A 17760-nucleotide genomic window follows, 5' to 3' on the forward strand; every position below is an offset into this window, starting at 1 on the left:
ACTGTACAGTATGGGGAGCACAGAGATGGCTGGCTGGCTGCTAATGCCCGAGCAGAGATGAGATGACTATGGAATTAAAGATAGTCTTTAAATAAAAGCAATAAACACAACTGAAATATTTTATTACTTTCGTAATTTCCTATTTTTCTGTTGATGTATATGTCCACATTGGTAGACAAGGGAAAGTTAATGTTTTTGCAAATTAAATCTTCACTATTTTGGGCTATGGAATTTCCATGAAAAAACTCCTAATGATTTAAAAAAAAAACTGAAATCGAAAACTATGCTTATTTTTTAATAACCGAAACGACCTCAAAAAGCACTAATCGCTCAGCACTATAGGACAGTGTACCTAGATAGGGAAGGAAGCAAAGCTGCTAAGCAAACAGTGACATCCGTCATATCTACAGCCCAGGAATTATACACAGCAAATACAGTAGGTCTGCGGTCAAAAAGTTGTTTCATTGCTTACTTAGCCTGAGCAGAACTAAAAGCTTGAATGCAAGTGTCAAGCTCTCTCTTTCCAAGCCCGACGCCAAATACTGATCAGACAGAGACAGTTCAAAAGGTGAAGGCAGGCCCGATAGTATTTTGAGTTGTGACAAAGCTGAAAAAAAAAAAAAAAATGGGTCTTACTAGAGGCCTGAAGTTTCAATCAATTTCTTCAATTTTATTACTGCTGCACCATTTATACAAGTACATATCATTTGAATGCTTACATTTTTATTTTACTTGGTTTGAATTAGAGGTGTTGTGAAGATAGCGGTAAGACATGGAATGAAATATCAACTGTAATTGCCATGAATGCAGACTTCAAAAAAGCTATTTTCCACTTCACCGAAAGACAGGACTACACAGGTTTACCCAACCACGGACATGCAATTACTTTGTCAAGAGAGGAAGAGACAATCCCCCAAGTGACACACAACATTCTCGCAACGTTTCTGCTACGTTTCTACATTGTTGGGCAAAAATAATTGTTGTGTGTCAACTGGGAGAAACTGACCGAAAGGTACTGTACTCAATGAATGAATGAAGTGAATAAATCTACATATAAAGCACCAGTTAAAAGTTTGGGAACCCAACTCATTCAAGGGTTTTTCTTTATTTGTACTATTTTCTACATTGTAGAACTATAGTGACGACATCACAACTATGAAATAACACATATGGAATCATGTAGTAAGCAAAAAAGTGTTAAACAAATCAAAATATATTTGAGATTTGAGATTCTCAAAGTAGTCTCCCTTTGCCTTGATAACAGCTTTGCACACTCTTGGCACTCTCAACCAGCTTCATGAGGTAGTCACCTGGAATGCATTTCAATTAATAGGTGTGCCTTGTTAAAAGTTAATTTGTGGCATTTCTTTCCTTCTTAATGTGTTGTGTTGTGACAGTGGTATACAGAAGATAGCCCTAATTGGTAAAAGACCAAGTCCATATTTTGGCAAGAACAGCTTAAATAAACAAAGAGAAACGACAGTCCATCATTACTTTAAGACATGAAGATCAATCTGGAAAATGTAAGAACTTTGAAAGTTTCTTCAAGTGCAATTGCAAAAACCATCAAGCGCTATGATGAAAGGACCGCCAGAGGAAAGGAAGACCCATAGTTACCTCTGCTGCAGAGGATAAGTTCATTAGAGTGACCAGTCTCAGAAATTGCAGCCCAAATGCTTCAGAGTTCAAGTAACAGACATCTCAACATCAACTCTTCAGATAAGACTGCGTGAATCAGGCCTTCATGGTCGAATTTCTGCAAAGAAACCACTACTAAAGGACACCAATAACAAGAAACTTGCTTGGGCCAAGAAACACGAGTAATTAGACCGGTGGAAATCTGTCCTTTGGTCTGATGAGTCCAAATGTGAGATGTTTAGTTCCAACCGCCGTGTCTTTGTGAGACGCAGAGTAGGTGAACTGATGAGCTCCGCATGTGTGGTTCCCACCGAGAAGCATGGAGGAGGTGGTGTGGGATTTGCTGGTGACACCGTCAATGATATATTTAGAATTCAAGGCACACTTAACCAGCATGGCTACCACAGCGTTCGTTTGTGCTTAGTGGGACTATTTTTGCTTTTCAACGGGACAATGGCACAGCACACCTCCAGGCTGTGTAACAGCTATTTGACCATGACGGAGAGTGATGGGAGTGCTGCATCAGATGACTTGGCCTTCACAATCACCCGACCTCAACCCAATTGAGATGGTTTGGGATGAGTTGCACTACAGATTGAAGTAAAAGCATCCAACCATGTGGGAACTCCTCCAAGACTGTTGGAAAAGCATTCCAGTGAACCAGTGAAGCTGGTTGAGAGGATGCCAAGAGTGTGCAAAGCTGTCATGAAGGCTGTTTGGCTATTTGAAGAATCTCAAATATAAAATACATTTCGGTTTGTTCAACACTTTTTTTGGTTACTACATGATTCTATATGTGTTATTTCATAGTTTTTGATGTCTTCCTTATTATTCTACAATGTAGAAAATAGTAAAAATAAAGAAAAACCCTTGAATGAGTAGGTGTCCAAACCTTTGACTGGTACTGTATACCTACATATATGATCAGAAAGAGGAAAAATGCATGGTGGGTGGAGATGACAAGATTAGAGACTCCCTTCCTTGTGCGGGTTTCTTCCATCTTACTACTCGAACATGTCACATTGTAGCCATGGTTACAGGGACCATGGCAGCTTGAGTAGGCTGTAGATGCCTCATGCAGTATCATTAATTTAGAACCCCCATCCCCAGACAACACTACTACTGTTGTCAGCTGGGCACAATCCCTTTTTAGAGTGTATATGTATTGCACCTTTGTGATATAGGCTGAGAGCCATTGAGTTACATTGCTTAAAACACAGTTGATATGTCTTATTTTTCAATTGTAATAAGATACAGTGGGGGGGGGGGGGGGGGTAAGGAAGAGAGAGACTATGCTGCAGTCAGAGTGGCCCAAAGGGACTGAGAATTCCCGATGTCTGCGAATTCAGAGCTGGAACGTCTGAGAACAATCTACAAAGCTTTTCAGGATTTCTAGGAACATTTAAGAAATGCATCAAAAACGGTCCTGATCATCTACAACTAATGTTTTTCTTAGAAAAACTAAGAAGGCAAAAGAATGTTGTAAAAAAAACAACAAAAAACTTCTTAGGGCATTTTCATATGCCTAAGAATGCATCGACATATTGTACCTCTAGGAAAGTCTCAGAATTTCCAAAGTACCTCCAAAGTACCCCACAGGCATGAACCTGTGGGGAAACAGGCGGCAAGAAACTGAGTGACCATATACAGCACGAACAACCCAAAAATACCAAATAAACTGCCGACTATGGGTACAGCAAAGGGAACTCACTTGGCGCCAAAACAGACGTGCCAGGTACGGTAGCAGAGAACACGGCACTCTGGAGAGGAGCGAGTTTGGGGCATGGGGGAGGGGGCGAGTCGAGGATGGGACAGACAGAGTGCATGTCCAGCTGGTAAATAGATTCAACCCCCTTTTTCCACTTGGTTTTCAGACATCAGCAGCACACTGTCGAGGGGAAATGTACGTGTATGGTTCCAGACTACAGAGGTCTCAGAGGACTGTGAGCGAGATGAAGGCGGAGAATGCTGAATCCCAGAAATGGATGGGGGAAGGATGCTGTGGAATGGAGGGGCATATGGCTGACACAGACTTTTATTTAAGTTCAAATACTACAGCAGAAAAAATAGAATAACCATAACAATAATAGTAATAATAATCATCGGCATCAGCAGCATCATCCTTCTCAAGGTTGTCACAATCCTCCTCCTCCAACAAATCATTATTATTATTATATTAATATGGGTGGGCTATTTTATTAAATTCTTTCTCTATTTTACTTCATTTTTGTTGTTTAATGCAATTTATTTTCTTAAAAGAGGTGTCCATTAATCTTGAACTTCTACGGTTTGATCCTTGCTTGGAACTGGGGCCTCTGTGGCATTGGCCTCCTTGACCAGTGCAGCAGGCTCAGTGGCAGCCAGTGGTGCTGCTGTTGAACTAGCAGCTGGGGCCTCCTTGGCCGGGGCTGCCGCTGCTGCTTCTGTGGGCTTGGCCTGGGGGGCAGCGGCAACAGGGGCCGCCTCGGCTTTAGCCGCTGGTGCTGCCGGGGCCTCAGTCTTTTTAGCGTCGGCCTCGTCTTTGCTTTCAGCCTGGGCTGCGGGTGGTGCAGGCGCCTGGGCCTTGACCTCTGGAGCTTGGGCAGCTTCCTTAGTGGAGGGGGCTGGCTCTTTCGCAGGGGCGGCTGGTTTCTCCTTGGCTTTGGGGGCAGGGTCGGTGACTTCCGCAGCCTTAGACACCTCCGCTTTGGGCTCCGCTGCAGGTTTTTCCGGCTCCTTGGCGGGAGGGGAGGCACCCTTTTCTTCCTCCTTGGTCGTCGTGGTATTGGCTGCGGGCACATCCTTTGTGTCATTAGCTACCTCGGTGGTCTCGGCGGGAGCAGGGGCATCGTCCTTTTTGTCGTTCTGAGGTTCGCTCTCCTCGGCTGTTGCGCCCTCTGGTTTGGCATCCTTGTCCTTGGCCTTCTCATCGTTTACATTGTATCCCTTCTTCTTTTTGCTGAGCTTGCCTCCCATTTTAGTCTCTGAAAGATCAAAAAGAGAGGAATTAATATAGACTTTGGAAAAGCTTGTGGTGATATACTGATGCACTGCACTCTGGTACTCAGCATTGATGTACCAAGTACGATGTATGTACATGTATTTCGGCAATTACAATACAAGTCATGAAAAATTAACAGTTGAAAGCAGTACATTATGAACCAACGGAAGGACGGATTTCTAAAAATCTGCTGCAGCAATGCTTAAGATTTTTCACAATGCTACTGCCTGCAAACACAAAGGTTGTTTAGCGTTGACTGTTGATCAAGAATCAGGTCCCCCCAGTCCCTGTAATGTTATTTATTGAGATCTGAAAGGCAAAACTGATCTTAAAATCAGCACTCTTATTCTGAGACCATTGCTATACGGCCACTGATCCGCATGTGGCTACTTCTACCTCTCAGTATGCAGACAGATTTTTTTCAGCAAGATTCGCCTTACACATCTAGACTTCACTCGCTTCATATGTGCTAGTTACATCCATCTCAAAACATCACTGTCCCTTCATTGAGTATGCAAAAAAGCACTCCCGTCACTCAGACGCCAAGAGCGAGTGGAAATTAAAATATATATATCTTACTCCTAACAACTTGCACTCCTATTAAATAGCCCCTTAAAGTCCATCTGAAGATTATTGCAGCCAGCTAATGGAATTCTCAGCAACAGATGATGCAAAGCTATACATTCCTCATGCACACATTCAACCCTTCGTTCATATTGGTGAAACACTGATTCAGATGACTGGGGAGCGAGGGAGAAATTTCTACTACAAATACTAATAAACATCTGCCAAGGTGTCAAGTTGATGACCAACCTTCTGTAGTACCAACGGACTTGAAACTCCTGTCATGAAACTGCAATTATACTGTAATAAGCATGATATAATCGTTATCATGCACAGCCAAGGAGGCTTAAGTCTATATTTATTTTCTAATATTGTACAATATTGCATGTGGCTTCCATGGCAACTTCATCAGCTAATAACATTGCTAGACTTAGTGATCAGTGGCATTGTCATGACTGTCTGAAAGTCAGTTGTCAAATCTTGACTAGGAATGCTTATGACGCGTTACATCATGCTAACAATGTCAAAAACATGTTTTTAAAAATGGTGGATGGTCCAAATAAAGGGTTATTAATACCTTTCCATTGAACAATGAGTTGGATTTGGGATAAGAGGGCACTTCAGGTAACTCCTCCTCTAACAATTGAGTTATATAAGAAGTCAGACAGTGTCTGACTAGTGTCTGACTTGGCTTCTGCTGAACACATACCTGCAGGCTCTTGGCTCTCTCCATCTATTATAACGCAATTGAACCTGAGTGACCATCTGCCTCCGCTACGGGGAAGAGGATTTCTCAATACCTGTATAACAAAATGTATCCAAATAGTGTACATCCATATGCACATCCAATAGACCTAACAGGTTCCGAGTAATTTATATATATATATATGACAGAATATTATATAGATATTACATATTATATAGCAGAGTATTACATAAATTCTCCACATCACAGTTCATGTAGAGAGATACAAAGACACTATGATGAACTCAAAAAGTGTTTAAAAAGCCAGCTGATTGATGAGAATCAATCGATATATCGACCAATATATGCATCGTCCCAGTAGGGTAATTCATTGTGCAGCCTAGAGGTTTCAAACACTTTACAAACTCTTGACTGAATAACGTATTTCACAGTGTACTGGTGGAAAATTCAGTTGAATGTGCACTGTGCTTCACATCAAAACTGAAGACGTTGAGAGGTGTAGACAGATGTTTAAGATATGTGGCCCATTCGCTAAAGGCCCATGAATTGTGATGTAACCTCATGTTAATCCATACTCCTATCCCTAAGATTTCACTGTCATGTGAATTGCTCTGAATGTCTACAGACTCCATACCGTTCCTATCACGAGTTATTACAGATGACAATAGGGACTCTTTTCTACCCTGTACCATTTGACTGGCAGCCTGTGTGGCCACAATCCCTGACAAACATCCTCACACACAATGAATCCTCTTCACAAAGACACAGTGGCTCTCTGCAGTACATGTGGTTTAGTGTCTGCAGGGGCTGGAACCGGACTGAGGGAACCGCTCCAATTCAGACACAAACAAGTCCATTTAACCTGCAAACAGCAGCTACTACATACGGATCCAAGAGAGATCGGACTTGTTCAGGTATGTAGTCACTGTTCACGACCGTTCCTCTATGACAGAATTTTGTCATGGAGCCATAGAAAATGCAAGCTTTGTCTTTAACTACAGGGCTCAGCAAATTCTATTTCCATTGAAATTAAACCAATATTTCATGGTTATTTTTGACTTAAATTTGGTTACGTTACAGCCTTATTCTAAAATGTATTAAATAGTTTCCCCCCTCATCAATCTACACACAATACCCCATAATGACAAAGCAAAGCAACTTCTTCCATTTAAGAATGATGGCGGCCACTGTGTTCTTGGGGACCTTCAATGCTGCAGAATTCTTTTGGTACCCTTCCCCAGATCTGTGCTCTGACATGCACTGTCAACTGTGGGAACTCAGAGACAGGTGTCTGCCTTTCCAAATCATGTCCAATCAAGTTGTAGAAACATCTCAAGGATGATCAATGGAAAAAGGATGCAGCTGAGCTCAATATCGAGGCTCATAGCAGAGGGTCTGAATACTTATGTAAAAAGTATCTGTTTATTATTTTAATACATTTGCAAACATATCTAAAAACCTGTTTTCGCTTTGTCATTATAGGGTATTGTGTGTAGAATGCTGAGGATGTTTTATTTTAGAAAAAAAGCTGTAACATAACAAAATGTGGAACAAGTCAAGGGGTCTGAAAACGTCCGAAGGCACTGTATATATACACAGTACCAGTCAAAAGTCTGGAGACTTACTCATTCCAAGGTTTTTCTGTATTTGTACTATTATCTACATTGTAGAATAATAGTGAAGACATCAATAATATGAAATAACACTTTTTGGTTACGACATGATTCCAGATGTGTTAAACAAATCAAAATATATTTCATATTTGAGATTCCTCAAAGTAACCACCCTTTGCCTTGATGACAGTTTTGCACACTCTTGGCATTCTCTCAACCAGCTTCATGGGGTAGTCACCTGCAGGTGTGCCTTGTTAATAGTTAATTTGTGGAATTTATTTCCTTCTTAAATGAGTTTGAGCCAATCAGCTGTGTTGTGACAAGGTGTGTGTGGGGGGGGGGGGGGGGGGGGGGGGGGGGGGGGGGGGTATACAGAAGATAGGCCTATTTGGTAAAATACCAATTACAAGAACAGCTCATCTAAGCAAAGCAAAACGACAGTCCATCATTACTTTAAGACACGAAGGTCAGTCAATATGGAAAATTTCAAGACCTTTGAAAGTTTCTTCAAATGCAATCGTAAAAACTATCAAGCTCTTTGATGAAACTGATTCTCATGAGGACTGGCACAGGAAGACCCAGAGTCACCTCTGCTGCAGAAGATACATTCATTAGAGTTATCAGCCTCAGAAACTGCAGCCCAAATAAAACGCTTCCCAGAGTTCAAGTAACAAACATCAACTGTTCAGATGAGACTGCGTGAATCAGGCCTTCATGGTCGAATTGCTACAAAGAAACCACTACTAAAGGACACCAATAAATTAGAGACTTGCTTGGTCTGATTAGCCCAAATTTGAGATTTTTGGTTCCAACCGCCCTGTTTTTGTGAGACACAAAGTACTTGAACGGACGATCTCCGCATGTGTGGTTCCCACCATGAAGCATGGAGGAGGTGTGATCGTGTGGGGGTGCTTTGCTGGTGACACTGTCAGTGATTTATTTAGAATTCAAGGCACACTTAAGCAGCATGGCTACGACAGCATTCTGCAGCGATATACCATCCCATCTGGTTTGTGCTTAGTGGGACTATCATTTGTTTATCAACAGGACAATGACCAGACACATCTCCAGTGTGTAGAGCTATTTGACCAAGAAGGAGAGTGATGGATTGCTGCGTCAGATGACCTGGCCTCCACAATAAACCCACAACACAATTGAGATGGTTTGGGATGAGTTAGACCGCAGGGTGAAGGAAAAGCAGCCAACAAGTGCTCAGCATATGAGGGAATGCTTTCAAGACTAATGGAAACGCATTCCAGGTGAAGCTGGTTGAGAGAATGCCAAGAGTGTGCAAAGCTGTCAAGGCAAAGAAAGTAAAATCTGAAATATATTTTGATTTGTTTAATACTTTTTTGGTTACTACATGATTCCATATGTGTTATTTCATAGTTTTGATGTCTTCACTATTATTTTACAATGTAGAAAATAGAAAAAATAAACTCATTAATGAGTAGGTGTGTCCATATTGTATAATATATATTTTTTACTTAAAATTAGTCATTGATTGTCGGAAATTCTCACACACACACACACACACACAAACACTTACAAACAAACAAAAACAAAAAAACACCCCAAAACTCTATATGAATGACCACTTAGTGAAAGTGCAAGTATTTTGTCTCTGGAATCACTGCAAGAACAAATAGCAGTTAACGTCAATCAGTTTCAACTTCCAAGTCGTGAGTACTTGAGTCACCACATATAAATCTCAAAATGACCACCGAGGTCAAACAGCATCTGTTATCTACCAATTGATGTCGTCCTCATTTCCCTCATCTGGAGGACCAATGTATGACAAGCATGGTGGTTGAAAGGGTAGAGAGCAAATCTTTCCTTGTGTCAAGTCTTATACTCAAGGCGCCATTTTAACAGCACAAATTAGCAGCACTAATGTCATATGACTGCATACTACCCCCCTTCAGTGAAGTAGTGGAATTCAAATCAAGTTTATTTTATATAGCCCTTCGTACATCAGCTAATATCTCAAAGTGCTGTACAGAAACCCAGCCTAAAACCCCAAAGAGCAAGCAATGCAGGTGTAGAAGCACAAATTGTATTTTAAAACATTTTATTTTGTGATGTCCATGGGTGTCAATGATTTATGAATGTTTAGGATGTAGCTAGCTGTGCACTTAACTATTGTATTCCAATCGCGTATTGAAAATAAATGCAGCGCTGAGTACTTTGAAGTGAGTTGATGTGTTGACATAGCGTCCTGTTTCATACGGTCACAGGGATATTGAAAAAATTGCATATTTTATAGGAAGGACTAAAATGTTGAAAAAAACATTTCCTAAATGTTTAACATATTTATGTTTTATTATATCCTTCTCAATGTCTAAACCTGAAAAATTATTTATACATGACAGGGAACTTCTTACAGGTATTAATTCCTTATTAATGTCTTGTTACGGGCTTATTCGTGCCTTATAACACATTATAAACTGTTGTTGGCTGTGCCTTTCGCTGTCTTTATCTGTGACAATACTGGTAACTTCTTTACACATAAATGCCTTGTTAATGGATTATTAAGGGTTTATTCATGCTTATAAGGCCTTATAAACCCTTGTTAGCATGGAACTTTGGTGCCTCATTGTGTCTGTGCCTATTGTATTTCCCACAGCACTGTAACATGACTGGCTCATGGTCATGACAGTAGCGTAGCCAGACAGGAAGGGAGGGCATCTCAGGATGGCAGCCTTGACCTTCAGTGTGTCATCCTAGACCACCGGTGAAAGGAGCCGCCGCCCCAGCCTGCCACGGCCACCGGATTACTGAGACCTCTGGGCCTCCTGGAGAGAAGTCCATCTGCCCAGTACCAGAAAGAAAGGAGGAAGGAAAGAAAGGGGTAAAGAGGAGAGAGGGACAGGGAAGCAATAAGGGAGATGACAAGAAAAAGGGAGACGGTGGAAAGTGAGGGATAGAGAAGCAACAAAGGAGCCAGTACGGAAGAGAGAGTGAGAGGAGGAAGAGGGGAGGAAGAGACCAAGCAGTTAAAAAAGAGAAACAGGTAAATGAGATGCGGACAGAAACAGTGTGAAAGATGGACATTGTGAAAGGAGACGACGAGAGGGAGAGGCGGCAAGAGAGAGAAAGAGATAGGAGAGAGGTTGATATGATTGCAAGGGACAAAATAACAGGAGAGAAAAGATTGTCCTAATCAAGGAAAAACACTATCCAACCTTAATGCTGAATCACCATCTCTGGAGTCTTCTGCATATAATCCTCAGTGAATACTTTAGTGTATACTGTAGTACACTGTAGTATTTACAGTTGACTATGGTATCGATACTGTAGTAAAAGAAAACTGTAGTATTTACTATAGTGTTTTTGTTTTATTATCTGACACACATGGAATCTTACTCCTTCAGGAAACCTACTGGAGTAATACTAATAGAGCAAGTTTTCCATTACCTGTAGGTAAGTAGGACTGGGGTCAATGGATAGTTCAGCGCTTCTGCTCTTTTCTATATACTGTCTGGAACACATTAAAGTCTACACTTGGCATGTAGGTTTCTCACTTATGGGTGGCACAAATTACGATAAGGGGAAGGGGAAGTATATATGCAAATGTAGTACTGTAGGATTTGCTATAGTTAAAGTGTAGTGTTTTTGCAGACAATAGTGTTTGTGGGATATTACTGTGGTATTTACAACAGTTTTTTTTTCTTCAGATAATATGTTAGTGTTTACTGTAGTATTCTACAGTATAGTACTAGTTTCTATAGTAGGTACTACACATGATTGAGGAACACTACAGTGTGTAGTATAGTATTCTACAGTTTACTATAGAATTCTATAGCAAGTACTGTAGTATTCTATGATATTTTCATATTGTTTCTGGTCCATACGGTTTGACCGAAAGTGCATTACAAGGAACGCTATTTTAAAAAATGGTTAGGCAACAGGGATTTTGATCCAGGAGAGGATTGAATGTCTCAAGACTGGGTAACAGTGTTTTTTAGCTAACAGTCCACTCTTTGCCACTCCATGTCAGTGCCAAAGAGATTGGTCTTTCGGCAATCTCAACGTTCAATATACACCTGGATGAACGGCGGAGTTACTCGTCGGTTGCTTGAAATACAGAACCGTCAAAAAGTATTCATACCCCATGATTTATTCTCAATTTAGTGGTGCTACAGCCTGAACTAAAAATGTATTAAATAAATTTAAAAAAACGTTGTGTAAATATCTGATTTACATAAGTATACACAACCCAGAGTCAATACATTAGAATCACCATTGGTGGTGATTACAGCTGTGGTTCTATCAATTTACGCTTGATCGGAAAATGTGGTCAGAGGCTCCGTATGAAGGGTGTGACGCTATTGAGCAACCTCCGAAGACATGCAGAGGCCAAATTGAGCTCTGTAACGCATCTCCGTGCACCTCCCAAATTGTGTAACAATGCGGAGGGCTCCGTATTTACATGATTGGTTGACTGTAGGTGGGGGCTGGAGGTCCTGTATAAACTAACTCATTTCTGTGACAACTTCCTTCACAAAAGCTCTGCCCAACAGCTCTGTGCTGCTTCGCAAAGCACACGAATTATGAATGCCCTGACTTCTGCAGTTGCCGCATCACCTTAAATGCTGCACAGCCAATGCAGACGTCATATTGACCATGCATAGCCTTTTATGTCTCTAACAGCTTTGCACACCTGGATTGTACAATATTTGCCCATTATTATTTTCAAAATTCTTCAAGCTCTGGTAAATTGTGACCCGATTCAGGAAACTAGTATATTCAAATAAAATAGTTACATTATGAGCCTAGCTGGTTTAGCCACAGATCAAGTGAACAACTTTCCCGCTAGCCATGATTGGCTGAGATAATGAGTGGGCTGGACATGCCGAGACACGAGTTTGGATTGGTCTACCATATAGCACGCGTCTGTCTATTGGAGCTGGTCAGTATGTCTAGGTAATCGTGTCAAGTGACTTTCTTATAAAAATGTATCGCGTAGTAAAACTGCATAAACCTAATGTTAAAGTGTAATGTTAGCTAGCTAACGTTAGCTGGCTGGCTCGCTAGCTAACATTAAGTGTATGTTCTACACTTTCTGGAGGACCGAGTTTTGAAAACAGCAGAATTCGAGAATGATAGCTAAGGAGATGGCTATCTACTCCGATATCAGACCACGGGTAAGATAGTCTAGCTAGCTACATTTTTAGATATTACACATTTCTAATGTGACAGAAAGTGGTTTCATTTCAAGTGTACTGTTAGCTAGCTAACGTTAGCTGGCTGGGTCGCTAGCTAACGTTATGTGTATGATCTTATTCTTTGTATCTCAGACACATTTGCTAGACTAGTTATAGCCATAGAACCTGGTTGGTAAGCTACCTTCAAATTCATGCTGTCTAGTAACGTCATGATTTGTGAGTATGGTCCATTATTTAGCTAGCTAGATGTCTTAACAAAAGACCACTAATTTTGAGAAAGTATTTTCATTTCAAGTTAGGGTACTGTTAGCTAGCTAGCTAACATTAGCTGACTGGCTCACTAACTAATGTTACCTCATGCGTAGAGATTCATTGTTTACCTAGCTAGCTACATTTCTTAACAGACTCTCATCTTAGTGTGCTAGAGCGCAGAATAACTGATTCATTTTAAAATCGCTCAACACCTGTTGAATATCTCCAGTGTCAGTAAACGTCGGCAACAAAGCGTAATTCAATTGTTGCCAGCAGCACTGTTACAGTCACCAATGCTCTGGATAACATGAAAAAAGCCTAACCAGCTTTGCTATGGCGAGTAGAATGGTCAGAGTTGAGTGTTCTCTCATTATGTGTCTGGAAGTAGCAAGCCAATGTTAGCCAGTTAGCTTGGGTGCTTGACAGTAGTTGTGAGGTCAGAGCTTTGGGAACAACCCTACTTATTGGCCAGAGCGTCCAGTGTGCGTTCTGAACGCAAAACCACAGATCGGGCGAGTAATGTTCAGTGAGCTGTTCTCTCTTAGATGTCTGGAAGTAGCTGGCAAGTTAGTACAGAACGCACAGATCAACTCTTAAAGAGATGGGTGGGGCTAAGGCTTAAGAGGGTGTGAACAATGCTGCATGGGTGTAGACAAATTAGGGCCCTCCAATAGTAGGCCAATGGTAGTACCAAAATATTTAAAAGACAGTTTTCTAAAAAGTGAGTTAAGTTGATCAACTTTCAAAGCATAATTACCCTCCCATTGTTTCCTCAAATGCAGTGTATGATGTACCATTTTGTAGCTCTGTCTCTACTTTTAGCCAATGTAAGAATACAGAAATTGAAATGATGCTACATAAGACCAAATCCAGGTGTTGAGTAACAATTGGCTGTTGATCATTGCTAGACAACCATTTTCAAGTCAGCCCATAGATTTTCAGGCAGATTTAAGTCAAAACTGTAACTCGGCCACTCAGGAACATTCACTGACTTCTTGATAAGTAACTCCAGCGTAGATTTGGCCTTGTGTTGTAGGTTTTGTCCTACTGAAAGGTGAATTAATCTCCCAGGGTCTGGTGGACAGATGACTGAACAAGGTTATTTTTGTTGTTGTCTGTGCTTAACTCCATTCCGTTTCTTTTGTATCCTGAAAAACACCAGTCCTTAACAATTACAAGCATACCCATAACCAATGTTCCCTTTTACGGGATCCGTAGCGCAGAGAAGTTAACACATTGTTATGGATGTATCCAAATAAATGTCACTAGAATACAGCTTGAACAAAGGCAAATGCGTCTACTTTGCTGTTATTCTGGCCTCACTTTTTGACGTGACTAAGTTAGCCGTAGTTGGCTAGCTAGAAAGAAAGGGATAAGACCGTTTCCAGCCAGTATGGCAATGGAACATTTAGAACGAACGACTGGGTTGCGTCCATAGATACAGAACAAAAAGGCAACTGGGTCGCGTCTCTAGCAACCGAACCTATAGAACGAACAACCAGCCAGCTTGGGTAGCAACCCTAGATGTGGCAACCTTCTTGTGGAAGGATGAAATAGTATGAATAAATTCATCAAAATAATGTTTTTAATAAAAATGTTAATATGTTGGTAACCCGTATAAAGTGACAATGCCCTCAGTCTTCTCAGGCATTATCACTTAAATGACCTTCCCAACCCGGGTTGACTTCAAAGTGCCAATGGAAACAGGGCTTTATTGCACACAGAGTGAGTCCATGCAACTTATGTGACTTGCTAAGCAAATTTTATTATTTAGGCTTGCCATAAGGGGTTGAATAATAATTGACCCAAGAAATGTCAGGTTTTTCATATTTAATTTGTAAGAATTTTGAAAAAAATAAAAAACACACTTTTGCATTACAGACTATTGAATGTACGCCAGTGACCAAAAAAATCTAAATGTAATACATTTTTAAATCAGGCTGTAACAACAAAATGTGGAAAACGTCAAGGGGTGTGAATACTTTCTGAAGGCACTGTAACATTCATATTTTCCATGACAATAGGTGAAGCTTCAAATATAATTAGAATTAATACAAAGTCAAAAATAAACATTTAGCTGTTAGCTAGGCAAGTTGTTGTAATTTGAGGGTTAAAATCAAAGCAAATAGGTTTTGTGATTGGAATTCTAGTATTATTTAGTTTGAGACTTTGAACATGAGCGAGCAACTTTTGACAGACTGGTTTCGTTTGGACAATCAAAAAATGGTTGCTTAGCAGCCAGAAACCAACTTGTTCTGTGAAGAGAGAAAAAAGTGATAGAGTTCCAAATATTTGGATAATGTTGTGATTGGAGGATAGCTGTGAGGGTTATCGAATCAGGATCAACTCCACTGTTCCCCTCGAGCTCATTAATGATAGAATGTTCATATTTGAAGATTGCCAGTCTGTCTATGGCAAGGAGTGGCAAGGAGTAAAATGTTAGCGAAAGAATGGTTAGATTGCGCTCTGATCGAGATGCGGCGACATCGTCGAATAAACGCCTCGGCTGAAGGCAAACCCAAACTGACACTTGAATGGCGACAGTTCAGTGGACGAGTTCGGTAGTGTGTTGTGAGCATACTCTGCCCAGACGAGGTACTTTCTCCAGTTGCTGGTCTGGGTGGAGACGAAACAGCAGATGAACTTCTCCAGCTCCTGGTTGGCCCGCTCAGTTCGCCCATTCGACTATGGGTGGAATCCAGAGAGACTCACTGACACCCCCAACAGGGAGCAGAAGGCTTTCCAATACCGTGCGACAAACTGGGGCCCATGATCCAAGACAATGTCCTGGGGAAGTACGTGTAGTCGAAAGACATGGGTAATCATGAGATTAGCTGTCTCCTTCGCCGAGGGCAACTTGGGTAAAGCGATGAATTGGGCTAAATCCTGATTGCTAGTGTTATCAGGGACTCAAGGTCCTCTCCCAGTTCCCGAGCGGCTAGTTCATCCTTGACGGAGTTAGACAGGCCCTGGTGGAAGGCGGTAACCAGTGCCTCAGTATTCCACCCACTCTCGGCAGCGAGGGTGCGGAACTCAATGGCGAAATCAGCCACTGGTCTGGCCCCCTGGCGGAGTCTTAACAGTCGTCCACTGACTGAAACAGGTGGTCGAAGACTCGACACTACTCGTCAGTGAAGGCTAATATGGAGTTGCAGGATGGTGGCTGCTGTTCCCACACAGCTGTTTCCCATGCCAGGGCCTTGCCCGAGAGTAGAGAGATGATTTAGGCGATCATGGCCCGATCGGTGTGGCACGAGGAGGACTGTAGCTCGAACACCAGAGAGCACTGAGTGAGGAAACCCTTACATCCTCACGGGTGGCCTTCATACCGCTCTGGGGCTGGGATCTTGGGTTCCCGGTGCAGGTTCCCTTGAGGAACTACGGCGACACCTGTAACACTGGGCGATGAGACTTGGGCATTGGCTGCTCCTGGGTTGGGGGCGTGCCGTGGTTGAAGGGAATCAGTAAGTGCCTGGAGGGTCTCTGTGATTTGGAAGAGTTGTTTTTGCTGCCGTCCCAACAATGCTCCTTGATGGGTTATGATGTTCCTGATCTGGGTGATCTCGGCTGGATCCATGTTTTGGACAGAAGCTTGCTGTGACATGATGGGGTTGCAAACCAGGTGCAGAGAATGGATCAGATGAGGAATCAATGGTTTAGGATCAACGGAAATACTTTACTGAAAATAAGGTAACATAAGGATCACAGTAACACAGAAAAAAACAACAAACACTAGAAAACTTACTCAGGCGACAAACGCACAAATGCGTGCGTGCGTAGGTGTGTGTTCGTGCCTGCTTTGTGAATAAAATATACAATTAAATGCAATGTAAAACATCAACTTTCATTACTATAGATAGCACTGTTCAAAAAGGGAATATTCACATTCCGAATGTATAGTTAAAGTGAATATGCATATATGACAACAGAGTAGCAGCAGCGTAAAAAAGAGGGGCTGGGGGGGGGGGCGGGGGGGGGGGGGGGGGGGGGGCACACAATGCAAATAGTCCAGGTAGCCATTTGATTACCTGTTCAGAAGTCTTATGGCTTGGGGGTAACAACTGTTGAGAAACCATTTTGTCCTAGACTTGGCACTCCGGTACTTCTTGACATGTGGTAGTAGAGAGAACAGTCTATGACTGGGGTGGCTGGGGTCTTTGACAATTTAGGGCCTTCCTCTGAACCGCCCGGTGTAGAGGTCCTGGATGGCAAGCTGCTTAGCCCCAGTGATGTACTGGGCCGTATGCACTACCCTCTGTAGTGCCTTGCGGTCAGAGGCCGAGAAATTGCCGTACCAGGCAGTGATGCAACCAGTCAGGATGCTCTCGATGTTGCAGCTGTAGAAACTTTTGAGGATCTCAGTGATCAGACACTGTTGTGTCATCTGCAAACGTAATGATAGTGTTGGAGTCGTGCCTGGCCATGCAGTCGTGGGTGAACAGGGAGTACAGGAGGGGACTGAGCACGCACCCCTGGGGAGCTCCAGTGTTGAGGATCAGCGTGGCAGATGTGTTGCTACCTACCCTCACCACCTGGGGTGCGGCCCGTCAGGAAGTCCAGGATCCAGTTGCAGAGGGAGGTGTTTAGTCCCAGGATCCTTAGCTTTGTGATGAGCTTTGAGGGTAATATGGTGTTAAACGCTGAGCTGTAGTCAATGAACAGCATTCTCACATAAGTGTTCCTTTTGTCCAGGTGGGAAAGGGCAGTGTGAAGTGCAATAGAGATTGCATCATCTGTGGATCTTTGGGCGGTATGCAAATTGGAGTGGGTCTAAGGTTTCTGGGATAATGGTGTTGATGTGAGCCATTTCAAAGCACTTCATGGCTACGGACTAGAGTG

The 17760-nt window shown here is 42.1% G+C and overlaps 1 protein-coding gene across 1 annotated transcript in view; it reads right to left on the reverse strand.

The window, feature by feature from the left end:
- Positions 1-649: 649 nt before the first annotated feature.
- The window catches only part of basp1 (brain abundant, membrane attached signal protein 1), a 45205-nt gene continuing 28094 nt past the window's right edge, over positions 650-17760 (reverse strand). The window contains exon 2 of the mRNA XM_055867577.1: positions 650-4601. Coding sequence (XP_055723552.1) covers positions 3907-4593 — 687 coding nt within the window. The 5' untranslated portion in view covers positions 4594-4601 and the 3' untranslated portion in view covers positions 650-3906. The remainder of the gene's footprint in view (positions 4602-17760) is intronic.

Source organism: Salvelinus fontinalis, chromosome 17, assembly GCF_029448725.1.
Source record: "Salvelinus fontinalis isolate EN_2023a chromosome 17, ASM2944872v1, whole genome shotgun sequence".
In the NCBI taxonomy this organism is placed as follows: domain Eukaryota; kingdom Metazoa; phylum Chordata; class Actinopteri; order Salmoniformes; family Salmonidae; genus Salvelinus; species Salvelinus fontinalis.